Consider the following 18,895-nt stretch of genomic DNA (forward strand, 5'->3'; position numbering starts at 1 on the left):
ACAGAGCTGGCTTCTCCCGAGATGCAGGGGCACTGGTGGGCCTGCTGCTTCAGCTGATACAGAGGGACGCAGCGGGCTCCTCTGGAGGGCCCGAGGAAGCTCCACATGCAGCAGGGGCGCAGAGCATCCCTACGCTATGCAGCCTCCTTTCCCTTCATGGGGCACAAGCTCCAAGGGAAAAGGCTAACCCTGACATTTTACTTCTGTCTTAGAAAAAAACCCCAAACAAAACAAAACACAGCATGACAACAAACTCTGTTACTTGGATGAATGGAATAGGCAAACCTGACACTAACCAACCAGGTTTCTACAATGCCATTAGCATGCAGAGAGGAAGCAAGTTCTTTGCTAAGAAGGGATCCTCACTAGGACACTGTAGGAAGCACCTCACAAATAAAGCATTAAGAGACACTCAGTCTTTGCCACAACCTGCTCCACAAGGAGCAGCTGCTGAAGGTGTTGGTAAGCAGATGCTGAAAGCACTCACAGATGTCAACCCAACATCGCTGCAACAAAATTGTGCTTTGCTCCGAGCTAATCCAAACTGAAGGAGCCAAGTCACCATATGCTGAAATGGCTACTGCTGGAAGCACAACCCTTTCTGCAGCCTGCACTCAGAGACTGAGCATAAACATCTAAAACATTCATATAGTGCACCCAGGACAAGACCATTTGTTGCAACCTGCATCTTACCTTGCTGTTGGGAGCCAGTGCTGCTGAAGTAGCTTCAGTGATTAGTCTCGATTCTGTGCTGGTGCCTCCATCCAGCAGCCTTCCCACCAAACGCACAACACAGTGCTACTGCGCTTAACTCCTCTACCACAGCTTTTGCCTCTAAGAGAAGAAGGAAGGGCCTAGCCTTCTCCCTAATTTTCTGTCCTCTACTAAGCCCCGCTCACACCTGAATCCAATTCCTCTCCCTGATAACCTGAGCCAGGTGGTGCCACAATCCTCCCCTACTCCTTGAGGAAGGAGCTGATCACACACCTGATCCTTCCCTTTCACCCTATGCTGATCTCAAGTGCAGGTAGGAACATGACAAAACCAGAACAAGCTTTGCCTGGAGAAGAAGTCAGAGGGAGATCCAGCTTCCCTCTCACTTGGGTGATACATTTATGGAAAGAAAGAAAATTCTCTCTTCTCTTGTCCCCAGCTGAAGCCAAGAGCAACGTAAGTTCCTCGTTCCCTTTTAACCTGCTCTAGTTACTCCACTTTGCCTTGAGCAGCTCTCATGCAGCCTTGGTTGTTATACATGTTGCTGTGATGCTTATGAAGATCCCCTACTTGTTCCTCTGGGAAGATGTGGTTCGACTGAGGTGGGGGTGTACAAAGCTGGCTGCTGCTGACTGTTGCTGGGTTCAGACAACAGAAGATATGCTCAAACATACAGAGCAGAAGGCCAACTCCACCACACAGCTTTCATAATTTCTCATTGAAGCCAGTAGGGAAAAGTCAAGACCTAGTTTAGGTACTGATTTTTCAGCCTGGGGTTTTCCGTGCAGTCATTTTAATTAACTTTGGGCCAGAATGATCTGCTTTCTGAGCAGGACAAGCTCAGTCACTGCAAACCCGAGGCAGCTGGTGCATGCAAGTGTGGGGCCAGTGGCTCTGCAGGCTGGCTAGTAGGTTCAAGTCTTTCCTTCACAGCCCTGTACAGAGAAGATGATTGGCTCAGCCTCTGCAGGCAGAGGTATTGCACCATGTAAAACTGCAACCACATGGCAAACCAGCTCTGAGCTGAGAGTGCTTTGTACAGTGGCACCAAATAACTGACACAACTGTGGGAGAACTTTAATAACTGCAGATACCAGAGGTGGCCAACAGAAATTAATGAAGTGACTACTTTGGCAGCAGAAAGCCCTGGGATAGGTCTTCTACTTTCCAAATGCCACCTGCCTTCCTGATGCAGCTAAGCCAGTACAGCCTCCCACATTTTGCTCCCTCCCCATGGCTCCAGGACATGGACATCATGCTCTCTGATTCAGCACAAATACAGCAGGTGTCCTACAGACTTTCTCCAGGACCTCCCTCCCTCTTAAGTCCCCCATACCTCCCTATCTCCTTGGTACTGCAGCCCAAGCAGGCAGTTCTAACAGGCTCCTCCTTATTCTAAAGAGCTTTTAGGCAAGTAATTTCATCACTGGATATTTCCCAATATGCAGATTTAGCAAGCGCGCATTCTCTTCCATCATCCAGGTCATTAATGGAAACGCTGAACAAAACCAGACCCAGAGCAGATGTCCCTGAACTTCACTCAACAGATCCCTTCCTTTTCAACAGTGAACCATAGATAACTCTGTGGTATCACTATCCAATAGCTTTTGTACCTCTCGAACATCCCATCCACGTCACAATTAACAGCAATTTAAACGGCAGCCAGGACTCTGCTTCACCAAGTCCTTTGGCTAACACAGAGCATGCCAAACAGTTGGGCCTCCTTGGTGGCTGCTGCCAGTGCTTTCTCTCTCTGGTGCAAAGCAGCACGACCTCCTCTTTGATTAGTGTCTCACAGTTAATTCAGCGGAGATTTGTTTTCTCGCCTGGCACACGCTGGCTTGTCCCACGCCTTGGAGGGGCAGAGAGGGTCCCTACCAAACACTGTCAACAAGCCCTCCTTCTGCTGGGGTGATTCCTGCCCCATGAAAGATACTTCCTACACCAGAAGCCTGCATGGATGGACTGGCGGCAAAGAGCTCTTCCAGAGGTGAAACCTTCTGGAGGTGCAGAACGCTGCCTCCAGCGCCCTGTTCTGTACCGCTGAGGGAGGCAGTGCTGGCAGAGTGAGGACAGTCAGGCAGCTGGCTTCATCCCACAGAGCGTCACCTCTGAAGCACCAACAGCATGTCAGGCAGTTTAGGCAGGAAAAAGCATCTGTGGGAGCACATCACTTCTTCAATGTTCTTGTGGTTTTTGGGAGAAGAGACCAGCACCCACCTCAAAACAACCTCCTTTCAGACAGTTGTAGAGAGTAATAAGGTCTCCTCTCAGCCTTCTCAAGGCTAAAAAATCCCAGTTCCCTCAGCCACTCCTCATGATTGCAGCTGTTCTGCAGACCCTTCACCATCTTGGTTGCCCTTCTCTGGGCACGCTCCAGTAACTCAATGTCCTTGTACTGAGGGGTCCAAAACTGAACACAGGATTCTAGGTACAGCCTCACCAGTGCTGACTACAGGGGATGATCACTTCCCTACTCCTGCCAGCCACTCCATTTTTGATACAAGCCAGGATGCTGTTGGACTTCTTGGCCACCTGGGCATGCTGCTGGCTCATGTTGGCCAGCTGTTGACCAGCACCCCTAGATTCTTTTCTACCAGGCAGCTTTCCAGCCACACCTACCCAAGCTTGTAGCACTGCATGGGGTTGTTGTGACTGGAGTGCAGGACCCGGCACTTGGCCTTGTTGAATCTCATGCAGCTGCCCTTGGGCCATCAACCCAGCCTGTCCAGGTCCCTCTGTAAAGCCTTTCTGCCCTCAATCAGATTAACACTCCTGTCCTATTTAGTGTCATCTGCAAACTTACTGAGGGAGCACTCAATCCCCTTATCCAGATCGTTGGTAAAGATATTAAACAAGATTGGACCCAACAGTGAGCCCTGGGGAACACTCCTAGTGACCAGTCACCAACTAGATTTAACTCCACTCACCACAACTCTCTGGGAGAAGAGAGGATCCTCTGCTCATTGCAAGCAGTCCTCCCATTTCCCAGTCTCTTTTCCTTGCAAGAGTCACTCAAACAGGCTGATACAAACAGTTTAGGGTTTAACGCCTGCAGAGTACCAGAGGAAATAGTCCTTCCTCGCAGCTCCCCAAATGGCATTTGATTGGCAGTCATTAAGAGACACAGCTCAGCAATAATGTCTCTTCTTTACCTTGGCCATATACAGCCACAAGAAGCAGCCCTCCTGTCTGTATCAGACCCTCACTGCACTGTGTTTTGGAATGGTCCTTCTGAAAGATGTGTATTATTGAGAAAACTGGAGATTTGAGAACAATTTTGCATAGAGCTAGCCAAAGTATTGTCTCTTGACGCATGTGTGCTCTGAAAGATGCCTTCTGGGGAACACGTTAGATGACACTGCCTTACCCCTGCCAGGTGACATCGCATTTTCCAAACAGGACAAAACTGGACCCGCTAAATGGACGGATGAAGACTCTCAAAAAGGACTACTTAGAGTCCTTACTAGTGTTCCAAGTTATTTCTTGCTCTCTGACCTAGTTGCCCTTACCACTGTGAAACATCTCCAAAGAGAAAATAGTGTAAGAGATCGCTAATGTCCTAAGGGTTAAACAAAATGGTGGTGACATCAAGAGCTATTAACCCAAAGATGTTGTAATCTGCAATCATCCTTTTGGGTGAATACTATCACAGCTCTAAGCTAAAGGTTACAAATCCCATATGAAACGCCAATAAAAAATAGCCTCTAAGGCTTTCCTGTTGGCTTTTTGGTAGCACACACCATTTACAAATCCTTCTGTTCTTTGAAAACTGTAAGAAGGCCTACCAGTGTTTGGAAACAGTGATTAAGACAAGTGCATTAAGTAAGCAGCTGGGATTTCACCTGAAGTTGCTATATATTCAGACTGTGTTCTGAAAAATACCACATTGAATACAGATACAGAACCGGGAGAACCTGAGATTAACAGAGTATTTGTCAATTTAATTCATCAGTATCTGTTTTCACAGATGAAAATTTAGAGACTGAAAGAGATCTATCTGACTGCCTAACAAGTTCTTAAACAAATGCACATACAAAAATCCTATTGAAGGATTTCTGATTAAGATTAAAGGTGTCCTTTAAACAACTTGAACAGCTACATCTTTATCACACAAGTCTCAAAGCTCAGGCTGAGTTTAAGAACATCCACGGGCACTCACATATGTACCTATTTGTGTTTTCTGAACTGTTCATTAAAGAGAAACTTCGTACAAAACAACATTCAGATTTTTTCAGGCAGAATAGGTTTGGTGCTTTAAACAAGAATAAAATAATCCACGGAACAATAACAAAATTATTGCATTAACTAAATTGCTGTTATTAGCTGTTGCCTATGCTGGTTATGGCATGTAACAGCTTTCCACTTTGCATTCTCAAACATGCAAATCACCTTCTCCTTTGCTAAGCCAAATAGAATAGCCCCAGGGTCATTCGCCCAGCCAGCCCTTGCTGATAGCTCTATGTCAGCCCCTCACTGCTTCATCATTATCCTGATCCAAAGTCCAATTAAGCCATCTGTACTTAGAGTCAGTAGAAGTTACGCCAAGACCAGACACACAGAAAACACCCTGAAGGCCACCTTAGCCAGAGCTGGGACAAGAAGTGGGATGTTTTCATTGTTAGGCAGCTGTGGACAGTGGAGGACAGCAGCACACCCCACAGGCTCACCCATGGCTTGAAGGGCTCTCCTCCCCGCCAGTCCTGTGCTACTTGTAACTTCCCACCCCAGCCACACTGCTTATAATTAATTATTTGTGGCCTCCTCTGACATACCTCCAGGCCTGATCATAATTCAGCCAATTTTGCACTATCTATAGTCGCTCTTAGCTTTGTTCATTCATGTCCTGCCAAATACGTCTTCAGCACCGTCCTTCACTGCTGATCTGGGGGTATGTGGAAGAGAAAAGAGAGCGAAGCACTTCATTTTTGAGATCACCTCTTGTCAGTCTCTGTCATTTGTTCTTGCTGAGGCCCTTAGCTTCTTGCCTTTTCAGTTTTAACAAAAATTAACCATTCAACCCTCCTTCTCAGTTAGTTTAGAATTTAAAAATACTAGCCTTAATAGAAGTCCATGCACTTCATTGACGGATTCAGGGCAGAGCCATTAATATTTCCCTACCTAGAGTCCAAAATCCAGCACTACCACTTCCCGGACTGACAGATCACCTCGCCCGAAGCTTTGCATAAAGGCCACTGAAGTTTAATGTCAGCTGAAGCTTCTGTTGAACTTACATAATGATACTATAACATTGCGTTTACCACGTGCAAAGCATGTAGTTTTGTTTCTATTTTTCATTTTTAACAAGATATGTAGATTAATCTGTGTTGTTTTCAAGAAAACTTTAGCTATTATTCTTCTGTTACTTGACATTCTTTTCTAAGAACAGATATTAGGTATACAGGGCTGCCCTTACCCTTGTGAACACTGTGATTCTGTTTTCCGTAACTCCTCCAAGCTTCCTCATTCTCTCAGAGTTTATAAAAACAAAAAGTTATCTTTAAATAGTTGTACATATCATCTTGAGCACACCCACCTCTTGACAATCAAGCAGGATCACTCTGGTCTTCCAGGATTACCGATAACAGAAGAGAACTTAACTCTGCAAAGCTCTGTACTGAAATTGCTGAGCTTTATGTCAGCACATAGTTCAGTCTCAGAAGAGCTTGCCTTGTGGGAATGTATATAATAATTCAACAGCATCACTACTATAGCAGTGGTACATATTTATTACTAAAAAATTTTTTAAAAATCATAGAATGGTTTGGGTTGGAAGGGACCTTTAAAGGTCATCTAGTCCAGTGCCCCTGCAGTGAGCAGGGACATCTTCAAATTGATCAAGTTGCTTACAGCCCCATCCAACCTGACCTTGAATATTTCCAGGAATGGGGCATTGACCTTGCACTAGACCTTGTTGAACCTCATGAGGTTTACACAAGCCCACTGCTCAAGCTCGTCCAGGTCCCTCTGGATAGCATCCCGTCCCTCCGGCATGTCAACCACACCACTCAGCTTGGTGTTGTCTGCAAACTTGCTGAGGCTCTTGTTGATCGGGCAGTGTGTAGTAGACACCAGCCACAAGGATCCTTTTGGTGCCTCAGTCTCTAGTCGTTACCTATAAGCTTTCAGCCTACTTGTGGCTGTTCTTGAGAGACAACTCTTCACACTCTATCCATTTCTTCACGTAGAGGACAACCCATCTGCCCTTTCATCCTCGCTTGTCCCTTCTGAACAGCTTGTAGCCATCGATAGCCACAGAATTTGTCCAACCCAGCTTCGGTAATGGCAACTAGTTTGCAGATTTCTAGCAGCATGGTGGCTTCTAACTGCTCCTGTTTGTTGTCCATGCTATGTGCATTGCTGTAGAGGTGCTTCAGCTGGGGCCCTGTTAGCATCTTAGAGGAACACCCCTTAATTTCTTGGAGGTATTTCACTAACATTTCCCTGTTGGCTTCTATTACCCCAGGAGCCCCTGGTTCATCCCTGTAAAAAAAAGTGTGCTGCAGCGTAGCCAGTGTATCTCAGAGCAACAGCCTGAGGGCCCTCCCTAGCACTCCATTGTAATTCAAAAGTTTTCATTAAGATCGCAACACAATCTTGGGATGCAAGAAGCTGAGAAGGAACTAGCCCCAGCTGCATCCTACCTAGAGTCTTTTACAGCAGCAGCTAGAGGGGCCCACCTGGGGTAAGCAGGCTAAGCTGAAGGGTGAGAGGCATCTTATCCAGCAGCAGACCCCAAGCAAGAGACAAGCGGCTGAGAGAGGAAAGAGGAGCTTCCTGAACCCAATAGGCCTGTCGGCTATTCAGAGCAATTGGCTGCCCTCAGTTGTCCTCAAAGGAATGGTGCCCAGCTCCCAGCTGGCTGATGCAGGAGCACGTGTGGTGTGTAATGCCTCCCTGGCATTTACAAGTCTTTTGGGAGCCCTTTCAAAGCACAGCGTGCGGGAGACCACAGGTCTTTTTGAGAACATGCCTTGTCTAACCAGCCAGGAGAACAACCGCTCTCCATTGCACGGCCATCAGGTGAGCAGGGGCTGCTGTGAGTGTCGGGGCACCCCACAAACTCCCCTCATCCTGCAGCCTGGAAGCCTTGCCAGGCAGGTGTTGTCCTGACAGCCTTGCTGTTGCACTGGGCTCCCTGAGCCTCGCAAAGCAGCTGGTCCTTCCTGCACCCTAGATGCAACGTTTATGCACAGTCTCCTCTCCCCCAGCACTCCCAGGATGATACACATCACGATCTCAAATTTATGCTACATCTCTCCTCTCTGAAAGCCATCAAATCTGAATTAAAAGCCCCAGAGTGTCAGTGTAGCTGCTAAAGCCTGCCAGAAAATAAACACTTCATTGTCCAAAACTTTTGCTGAATTTCTCTCACTTCCATTACCAGGAGAGGGCACAGATCACGAGGAGCTGCAGCTCCAGGTTCTCCACACAGCATGACCAAGTAGGCTTTTGCTACAAGCCAGCCAGAGGAGCCCCATCCTGCGCCACCACCCCTGCTGCTGCACTGCAACTCACCTCCATCTCCTATTCCTGTCCGACACAGATTAGGTGGGACAGTGGGAGTAGTCCTGTCAAGCGCTGCTGGTATCTTATGTCATATTGTCCTTTATACACCTTCCTGGGAATTTGTGCCAAGCTTAGCAGGTGGCTTTTCACTGCCAGGAATGAGGAACATCAACTTGCAGACTGACAATGAGGAGAGCAGCACTGTATTTTGGAATATTTCTTCCTGCATGTTGCCCCTTGAGCTGACACCACAGCGGAAAACAGCTACTGCCTGGAAATGAATGACCTGTAACTCCTGTAGCCTGAAACACTCCGGCCCTTCTGACACAGATGGTAAGCCAGGTAATCCTCAATACTGAAATAAAGCCTGGCCCTCCTCAAATGATCTAGGATTGGGAACTTTGCATCAATCTGATCATTCTTGGCTCCTGGTAACCAGGGGTGGTAACCAGCACTACTGCTGGAGAGCGAGCCCTTGTGTGCAGCTCCACCTGCTGTAACACAGCCCCAGGGAGGTCTCTGCAGGGCTACAAAGCCTTACCCGCTCCCATGTCTTGATGGCAAACGGTCACTGCCAGGGACTGGACACCCACAGAGCTTGAGATCATTCTCTCCCTCTATGGGAAGAATTTGCAACATGGAAACATCAGAGGAGGGCATTGCCCATGATCTCAAGAGCGTTAAAGAAGTCCATGCTGCCCATCAAGGGAGACAGATTGGGGCTGAGCCATGCACAGGTTTCTGCATCAGCCAGAAGAAAGTTTTCTTGGCAGGGAGGTGCTCTTTGCTCGCTGTCATTTAATGATGAGGTGAGTCAAAATAATCATCTTTGAGAAGCCCATCCTCCTCGAGGCTTTCCTCTTACAGCCCGAATGATTTCACACTCACCTGCAGAGGGAGATGGCTCCTCTTTATTAGCCAAATTTTGTTGACACACTTCCGTGCCACCACCTTACCAGGCTGGAAAAACCAGCCACAGAGCTGACGCAGCCCCACTGTGGCCCACAAAGAGACTCTGCAGTAGGGATGCTGCCAGGGAGTGTGCAAGGACCCTCCCCCACACAGAAGCACTGGGGCTGAAGCAGCAGGAACTTACTAGCTGTTTGTAAGGTCCTGGAGAGAAGCAGCACTTGAGGCAGCACCAGGCCCTGCCTTGTGCTCCCGCTGTGGCACAACCACTGACACTAGGCTCAGAGACAGGTTGCTACGAGAGTGACATGAGCATGTGGCTTCACCCCTTCCCAGTCCTCAGAAAGGATCTGATCCCAGCCTGGGATTTGGGTAGAACTGTGTAGCCATTACCTGGAAATCATTTGCAAATCTAAGGTGTCTCAAACGCTGGGATAGCTCCCACTCACAGTGCTGCCATGCCTTGTGCATTGAGCAGGTGTGCTAGGAGCTGCCAGGGCAGGGAGAACCTCAAAAGCTGGTTCGAACATGCCCGGAGTGCCTCCCTACCCGTGGGGTCTTCCAGCATCTTATTCATGCTTCCCCCTCTTCATGTCTTGACAAGAGCAAGACAGAGCAGCAGAAGGCAGCTTTGCACGGGGCTCCAGTGGTATTGCAGCTCCTGAGTGAGGGTTCTTCAAGCCCTCTGAAAAGTATTGACTCATATCGTACCTTTCCTTGGGCTGGGGAACAAAACAGGTTGTCTCATAGGTTTTAATTTCCTAAGTAACACCACAACCTTACCTGCCTGCCTCAGTGCCTGTAACAGGAGAGCTTGCGGTAACCAAGAGGCACCTTGTCCTGAGATCAGGTACCAAGCTGAAGGCAGAGCTGCCTGAAGGATCCTACATCCCTTCCCCCACCAAGGCTTTTAATATGTTTGACAGGATGCTCATTATTCATAACTGAGCTTAATAACTAGCTTAAGGCTTTGTTATACTTTCCTTCTGTACTCAATACTGAACAACTAAACAAGGAGAAAAGGAAAGAGAGAAAGCTGTGTGATCCATAAGAAGAGAGAAGATTTACAGAGGATGAGAATAAAGCTGAAAAAGCTAGAGGATCCCTCATCTTTAATGAGTATGTCCAAATACTTCCAGAAGCACCCCCTTAACAACTCAAAGAATGGCTCCTCACAGTTTGTAAGCCCGTACACAGTATTTCCTGGGAAGACTCTTCTCACTTCAGGGATGCTTTTGGAACACCCACTTCTTAACTCACATGATCCTTGGGCAGGTTTGTGCTTTACTCCATTAAAAGTAGTTCTTGGCAAATTGATGAATCGTATTTTTAATACATTATATACATTGTGACTCCCTGGATAGACGTCTCCTGCCTCTGCTCTGCATTTGCATGTGAAAGGAGGCATGAAAAGCTCAAGGAGTTAAGGACATAACTGATAGGAGACAACATGCCAATGCTTCACATGGTGCTGGCTTGAACTTCTTCCTGTAATTGTGAACAGCAAGAAGGCAGCATCCTCAATAAGCTGGAAGAGAGATTCGCATTTTTATAAGCCTACACAGGCTCTTTGGATCCTGAACGTTTCCCTCTGCTCTTTTACATGCAAGCAAAACAACACAGAGGTCTCTGGCCCCATCAAGCCACAGTGCTTATTTCCCTTTGTGGTACCAGCACTGGTGATCTGTATCTGGCCTGGAGGATTCTGCTGGGAAAGTCTGATGCTGATGCCCTCTCCTGCAGCTCCTCCAAGGCTAGAGACAGCCTCAGTTTATCTGCTGCTGTGGGGAACGGCCAGGCTGAAGCAGCCTCTCACCTCCAGTGCATTTTGCCACATGGTGGGGCTGCAGGGGATGGAGAGATTGCAAACAGTGCATGTCCTCTCACTCCTGTTTTTTGTCTCTTTAAATTTAAAGCAATCAAACACTGTTCCAAACTATAAGCTTCCCAACTCACTTGCAATATTTGGCCTAATCTAAGTATCCAAACTCTCATGGAGGCAGCAGTAATGATCTCCCACTTCAGAAATGAGAAAGAACCGAGGAAAATGCCCCACCTGGATCCCCGTTGTCCAAACTCATCTACAAAGAAATGACAAAAAAAGCCACCACAGGACAATTGGCAATGGGCAGACATACTACAAAACTTCTATCAATATTTTTTTTCCCCAAAACACCCAAACTCCATCAACCTTTAAATTTCAACTCACAGATAGAAAGGTGCCAGGCACACAGCGTATCTACGATCTCAGCTTTTTCCTTACTACCTATTAGTTAGCGGCTCACTTGGCTCTGATGTCCTTCCACTCCCTATTAGGGACAATCAGACCCCACATCCTCAGCTCAGAGGGCGTGAAGCCACAATACGACTGCTACAGAGCAAAATCGATGGGTTGCCATCTCCACCACTGACCATGGCCAGGCTTGTGCATCCCAGGAAGCAAGTTACTGGCTATTCTTCCTGTGGTCTGGGCACTTGTATCTTCCAAATTCTTCCCTTATCACAAGTTTGGTTACTTCATGGGCATGGCTGCACGTCATATACTGGCAGAGGAGGAAAGGCACTGCCTGAAACCCTGTGGGAAGACCAAAGCAAGCTGCCAACAAGGGTTTGTAGGGATCCAGAGGCACATGGAGACTGTAGCAGCATTGACAAGAAGACAAAGCACTTTCATCTTGCGTGAACTAAGAGAATTGCCACATGGAGGAAAGAACATAACTTTATTTTAAAAAAATAAGTTACCTCAAACACAAACAGGATTGCAGAGGGTTGACGGCTGCAGGAAGAACAATATTTATCCACACAACTTAAAACAGAGCAATTTCATTCTCTCATAGATGATACTTTCAGTGCCCTTCCCTGTCCACAGCCCTGCTTCAGGTCCTCATCTGCACATAAAGGAATCCTGACTCCTCGGGCTCTTGGTAGCAAGGCAGAGGAGAAATGCTGTCTGCCACACATGAAATGCTATTCCTACCTCTAGAGCCTTCACGGAGATCCCAAAAGCCAGAAGAGCAACACCAGCATCTAAACCAATGTGCAATAGAAAGAGAACAGCTTGCACTCCTCTCTGGAAGTCTACCTACCCATGCCCCATTCCCAGCGTCCTGGCCAAGTGCTTCCACCCATGCCTGAATTCACGCTCCCGCCCACAGGTGCTGTATGCAGAGATGTACACGCAGAACTCCGCACTCTCTTCCCCACTCTCTTCTCATCCAGACCTGCTGATGTTTCACCTCTCCCTGTGCGTGTGTGCCATACGTTTCCTGGCACAGCAGCAGTTCGTTTCACAGTGACGGGATGTGCCCTGGAACACACTAAGTCACTACTGCAATTTCTTCTCTTCTGTGAAGTGGTTTTTCATGCAACTGCCATTTTGATACACAGCTCTGCCCCCCTTTTTTCTGCACCACACCACAGATTTGTAGAGAATGAATCCAATGCTAACCAGACACAGCAAGAGAAGAGCCAAGATGTCCAGGCAGAAGTACTCATACAAGGAGAGGTCATAGACAGCAGGGCGGAGATACGGGGCCCCATCGTGACGAAGGATGTACTCCAGCCAATATACTGTCCTATTGAGAGCATGCATTGGTCTATCCAGGTGCAAAGCTGAGATGAACTTGGCTGCTTTTCTGTAGCTGCAAGAGAAGACAAGAAGTTACCCTTCTGACAGGAGCTTCATAGCTGAGAAGTAATCTGAGATGTCCAATGGTGCTTTGATGTCCAAATGATAACTTGGAGGAGTGGCAAATTTCATCATTTTTTTCTATCTGCCTCTAAAAAGTGACTCTGACAGCCATCATTAGCCCTGGAAACACAAGCCAGAGAGCACTGTACTTTGTGTGTTATTAACAAGACTGGGAGTTCAGCTCCCAAGTCCCTGCTCAGTGAGTTCCCATGGATTGTTCCCTTCCAAGGGGAGCTTGCACCCAAAGACAGCAACAGTTTCACACTTAATGACTGGCTAAATCCTTCAAGGTACCAAGTTGCAACACCTGAACAGCTAACGGAGGTCAGTAGTTGAGAGCTACTAATAGCTAACAAAAAAATGACCAAGCCCTCCAACAGCATTTCAAATACTAGCAGTTGCATGTGTCCTCTTAGAAGGTAGGAGCCCTGTGTCACTGTGCTGCAGCTGATCTAGGAAAGGGAAGAGTACCTGGCTGTCAGAAGCACTAACGACTGCCTGCACTAACTGTTGCTACAGAAAGCTGTTTGGATGAGACCAGGGAGACCTCAAGGTGAGGTTGTGATATCACTTTCCCTGATGACAGGATGGCATTATAAGGAGAAGAGGTTTGTCCTCAGCATCTCAGAAAGTTTTCTAAGAAAATTACAGTTTGAGCCAAACAAAACTAGATTATACTCTCTAACAGCAAATTCTCAAGTGACTCCTCCTTCAGACCACATCTCAAGATTTTGAGGCACTAACACATCTGGCCAGCTGAGCTAAGCTTGCAACTCTGCCTGGTCCAGAAGCCACCACAAGCAGTGCACGTAGGTGTCAACAGCAAGACACACTGGTCCCTACGTACAGTCTGCAAAAGAAAAAGCTCAATGCTTCCAGATGCCTCACCTGGGGTCAGAGATAACCGTGATGACAGCCTGATAAAGATCCTCTTCTTTTACTCTGCTCCAGTCCATGAGGATACCCATGCCCTTCGCCTGCACTCTGGTCATGATGTCGAACTGGTCTCCATAGAAAGGAAATCCCACCACCGGCACACCGTGATAAATCGCCTCAAATACACCATTCATGCCACAGTGGCTGACAAAGGCTTTCACGTTGGGATGGCCTGCAGGCAAAGAAATGGCAGCAGGTCAGCGCCTCGCACACTGAAGCGGGGCTACTGGTGACTTCCTCAACACACAGCACCAATGTTTGTTTAGGGAAAACCAGGCATGCTGAGCAGAGAGGATGTTACCCTTCGGGGACACACCTGGCTTTTGGCAGCCCAAAACTTGTCAAGTAGTGCCTGAAGGGGGGAGGGAGATAAGGGCCAAGATGCAGCTTCAAGCAGGTGTTAGGTGAGGACCATGTTTTGTACAGATCAGACTCAAAATAAGCAACAGACTTAGATCCACACAGGTGCTGTTTTCCTCGTATGCCTTTGCTGTGGTTTGGGCTAAACTCCAGGGATGTTGCTAGCAGCACACACGCACAACCCAGCCTTACCTAGCAGGTCGTTCTGGGGCAGCCATCCCATCATCAGCGTGTTCTCACCCAGGTTTCTTGGCTTCTGCCCAAAGTATCTGTGGGAGGAGATAAAGGAAGAGAAAGAAAGGGAAAAGAAACACAGAGAATAACTATAAATTCAGTCAGATAAAGAGATGGAAACAAATTCTGTGTGCTTAGATTAATCATCCCACAGCATTTATTTTCATTCAGTTCAAGTTAAGAGGAGTCCCATTCCCTTCTCACCTCCACACCACCCTCTGTGGGAGGCGAGCAAATGCACCAGCCATCTTCTCCACCAAGTCGCTTGGAAGAGCTCGAATCCCAATGCCAAAGGAGACAACAACAACACCCGCATCTGCTGCTTCCACCCAAAGACGCAGACCCTGCAGGCAAAACGCACACAGCTGCCTTGAAGTCTTGTTGGAGAAAGGCCCTTCCCACTGTTGTGTCTGCCAGTAGAATATTATCTACAGAGACTATGAAGCCAAACCCACCTCGAGCGCAAAGCTACATGTTTTTGACAAGGCAACCCGCCCCAAAACTACTATGATTTCAGCAGCCAGCCAGGCAGAGCACCTGATGAGCTGAGAAGCTTGTAGGGAGGTCTCCAAAGTTTGAATTTCATAGCATTACCTCCCACTTTGGAGGCAACACAATTACTCTTTGGCAAGTAGGGTTCTGAAAACATAGAGCCCAAACAGGAGCAGCCAAAGCAGTGAAGGAAATCTGAGTAAAAAGAGGAAGGCTACTTTCCATCAGCACAGGCAGGAGGCCTGGCAGGGTCTCTAGCTCTGGGTTGATACAACAGATGGAACTGTGCAAGTAGAGTGGGGAACAACATCTTGCTGAAGATTCCCCACAATCTCTCCAATGCTGAGGGCTCCTGGAGGTTGCAGGAGGTTTTGCCATCTTGCCAGGAGACTTCTACACATCTTCGACAACTACTTGCAGGTAGCAGATTTAGTGTTTGGTCATTAGGCAGAGAGGTAGCTACAGCTCCAGGAGAAAACACAGCTGTTTGTCCTTCATTTAGAGGCTGCCTGTAATACTACATAAACAGGTGTGTATCAAGAACAAAGTCCTCACTTTTTGTGACCAAGGTGAAAAGGCTGCAGGAAGGAGACATCAGCCACTACAGCTGCTGTGGAGCAAACACAGACTATTCACTTTTGTGCCAGGCTGGACTGAGTCTATTTCTCATTACAGATTCTGTCCTGCTTCACCTTTTCCATGTATCACAGCCAGAAGCACTTTAGGGAAGTTTCCTAAAACCTTTCTTTGAATATGAACGCTTCCTTGGAATAAACACCGTAGAAGAACATGAAGGGCAAAAAAAAATTCCTTCCTGTTATTAAATGAGAAAAATAGGACAATTAATTCAGAATATCTTAGAAGTAGTAGCCTACAGTTTGGGGGACCATGGTACGGAAGCATTATAAAGCACATTCTAATGTTATTTTCTATGAACATTTGTCCTTTGTTAGATGCTTCATGGGCTCAAACTTAACTGTGCAGAAGAGCTTAAAAAGCCCTAAACCAATCCAAAAATCAAGAATCAGAAAGTTTTCAAGTAAGAGATATTGGTTTCTCCATTCTCTTGAGTTTCACATCTCTTAAGCAATACAGCCACTAAAACCGCTAAAGAAGTGAAAACACTAATTTTGGTTTTTTAGATAAAAGTACAGTGACTCATAAAATGGATGATTATTTTATCCATTATAATTGGGCCTTAACACTTGACTATTAGAAATAGCATTCAAGTTGCTAGGTAAATACAACTGACCACCAGAAGTTCTCACACACATATTTATATTTCACTGTGCCCTAATTAAAGGAACTCGCAATCAGTGGGTTTTAAATATGAAGAAATAAACATCCTAATTACATAACTCTGCTCCAGTTTGGATGGGAAGATTCCTTAAGCTACACCTAGACCTACAGAGGCCTTCGCTTCTGCTGGCATTCCTTAACCTGGGCGCACACATGCCTGCCTGCTGGCACGACAGCCACCACCTATTGCAGGGCTCTGGACTTATCTCCATCGTTCTTCTCTTAGGCGCCCTGGAAGTTCTGGAAGCTGTGAAGTACATGAGTAATAACCACAGCAAACAACTCCCTTCTTTATAAGGCTGGCGTGTACGTCGCCAGATTGAACCAAGCCAGTGTTTTGCAAGACCAGTGAGGTAGCCAGCCTCTAATGCAGCTTTTGGAGCATCCTGTGTGTGATACACTACCCGCATGCCATGCCACATGGGAAGGGCTGATGTGCAGCCACACGTATCTAGAGAACTTCTGCTCTAAAGCACCTGACCTCTCTTTTTCCTTTTAACTGGAAAAAAATGGCACCCAAAAAATTGTCTCAATAAAAGCTGCCAACAGAGATCTTGAGGCCTCTAATAATTTGAAACTCAAATCTTATCTCCATTTTGGTCTCTTAGGACAACCTGACTGCGCGAGTGTCATTATCAAGATCTATTTCCCCTCAGTGTTTGTAAAAGTGGTAGGGCAATGGGAGGGATGGCAAACAGGTCCTGCTCTGTTCCAATATTGTCTTCAGTTGGGGCTTTAAGAACTTGTCTCTTTGAATTTATTACTGGGGATAGTGAGGTATGAGGCCAGAGAAAGCCTCTGGGATCACAGGGGAATTTTCCCTCGGGGCTGGACTTTGAGAAAAAAAAAAAGAGATGATACACTTCAGTTCTGTACACTTCAGGATTCCACATTGAATTTGATGATAGAAAAAGCACAACTCTCTCCTATGGGTTCTTAAGACTACAAGTGCGAAGGTAGAAACGCCCTGCGAGAAATAGGATTAAGGAAGAAATTCTGGACTGTCAAAAAGCAGTGATGAAACAACGAAGACTAAATGCTCTTCCCATTTCTGCTTTAAGTATAGGAACAAACAAACTATTCATGATCAAGTCCCACAGGTAACACTGCCAACTTAGGAATTCCACACACCATTTTACATGGACAGTAAAGCTAAATCCTGCTTCAGGGTGGACAACTTAATTCTACATCATCCCTGCAGTCTCACCAGCCCTCAGTGTTCCCTGTGTCCCTACTGCACCCCGACACCAAAATGCAGCAGCTTTCCAGAATCCTGGGGCATCAAAGCATTTACAAGGCTCTTCAAAAGCAGATTTGCACTGAATAACTCCCCGGGTTAACAAGCAATCACAGCTCAAAGCTTTCCAGCACTTACCACTGGGAGGGGCTTTGCAGGCTCAGCAAGGATCCCCCCCGTAAAAATGACATGTGGGAGTGTTGGCCGGGGGAAATCCAGCACCACATCATTGCAGAGGAAAAAGAGGCTAGTTCCATGGACAAGGTCCAACATGGTTGTCTTCGGCTCCACTCTGTGTTTCTCCATGAGACGTTCAAACTTAGGCAAGATGATCAGCTTTGTGGCCACGCGAGTGATAATGTAGACTAGGAGATTCCAAGTCCTACCAAAGAAGCCCATCCTGTCTGTCATCAGGGAGTTGAACTCTGGGACATAGGCAATGGGAGAAGTTGCACCGATTTCTGCTGGGAACCAGAAACCAGTAGAGATCACAGCATATTTGACACGGAGAATATGGGCCAGGATAAAGCCACACATCTCATTGGGGTCCACCAAGACCAGGTCAAAGTGCTCATCCTGGAGTTTCTGCAGAAGGGTAGAGTTTCCCAGCACTAGGTCACAGTTTTCCAGGTACTTCTCCAAAAAAGAAAACATCTCCAGAGCGGTCATCTTCCCTTGGAAGACACGCCTTATTTTCTCCTGCACCCAGGCATCTGCGCTCTCTGTGCTGAAGATGCCCCAGTACCTCTGCACGCGGAAGCCAGGAAGGTAGGTTTCCACATCCCGACCTTCATGAAGAAGGAGCACAGGGTCATGGCCCCGGTCAGTCAGCGCCTCTGCCACTCGCATGAAGACTCGCAAGTGGCTGTCAAAGACTATGGTGGGCATGATCAGCACCTTAGCACAGTGAGATGACTCCAGACTGAATGCAGCCACTAGGAAGAGAAGAGCAGCATGGCACGGTAGCACCTTCATCACCTTCATTGCTGCAAGGAAAGAAACATGCCATGAACATAGTATGAAATGCCCTGGCACGTATTTGGGCAACTAACACTGGGATTGTAGCTGCAAGCTCATTAGCTGGGAGAGGAGAGTGTTCTGGATTTCGTCACCAAAAAAACCCAAAACAAACAACAATGCAGCAAAAATCCAAAAGAAAACCCAACAAAAAAATTAACAAAAAGCCACGAAAATCCCCATGAAGTAGGGTATCACAGTGTATCAGGGGAGGTTTTTCAGAAATTCAAAACCTTTTTTCTGTGCTCCTAAAAGCTAAATAACTAGCAGACTGACTCGCAGAGAGTTAGAGAGGCTGGAGGAGTCTGCTGGGTCACAGCACAAGCAGAGACACTCACTGCTCAACCCCCAGTTGCTGCTACAGAACCAGCGCAGCTGGATTTCTTTTCTACTTCTGCCCAGCCAGAATGGCTGGTTCCTCTGAGCCACTGACGTCTGCGCAAGCTCGCTGGGAGGCCCACAGAGGCTGGTGGGAATTCTGAGAGGCACGCTTTGGC

At 47.1% G+C, this 18,895-nt stretch overlaps 1 protein-coding gene across 1 annotated transcript; it reads right to left on the reverse strand.

Annotated features, from left to right (window-relative positions):
* Window positions 1-11,823: 11,823 nt before the first annotated feature.
* Window positions 11,824-18,461, reverse strand: LOC138724151 (2-hydroxyacylsphingosine 1-beta-galactosyltransferase-like). Its single transcript, XM_069863974.1, has 5 exons — window positions 17,520-18,461; window positions 14,558-14,697; window positions 14,312-14,388; window positions 13,712-13,931; window positions 11,824-12,773 (listed from the first exon to the last, which is right to left on the reverse strand). Exons 1-5 carry the CDS (start codon window positions 18,363-18,365, stop codon window positions 12,458-12,460), a joined length of 1,599 nt encoding a protein of 532 aa, XP_069720075.1. The 5' UTR covers window positions 18,366-18,461; the 3' UTR covers window positions 11,824-12,457.
* Between the last annotated feature and the right edge of the window lie 434 nt (window positions 18,462-18,895).

Source organism: Phaenicophaeus curvirostris, chromosome 9 (genome assembly GCF_032191515.1).
Source record: "Phaenicophaeus curvirostris isolate KB17595 chromosome 9, BPBGC_Pcur_1.0, whole genome shotgun sequence".
In the NCBI taxonomy this organism is placed as follows: domain Eukaryota; kingdom Metazoa; phylum Chordata; class Aves; order Cuculiformes; family Cuculidae; genus Phaenicophaeus; species Phaenicophaeus curvirostris.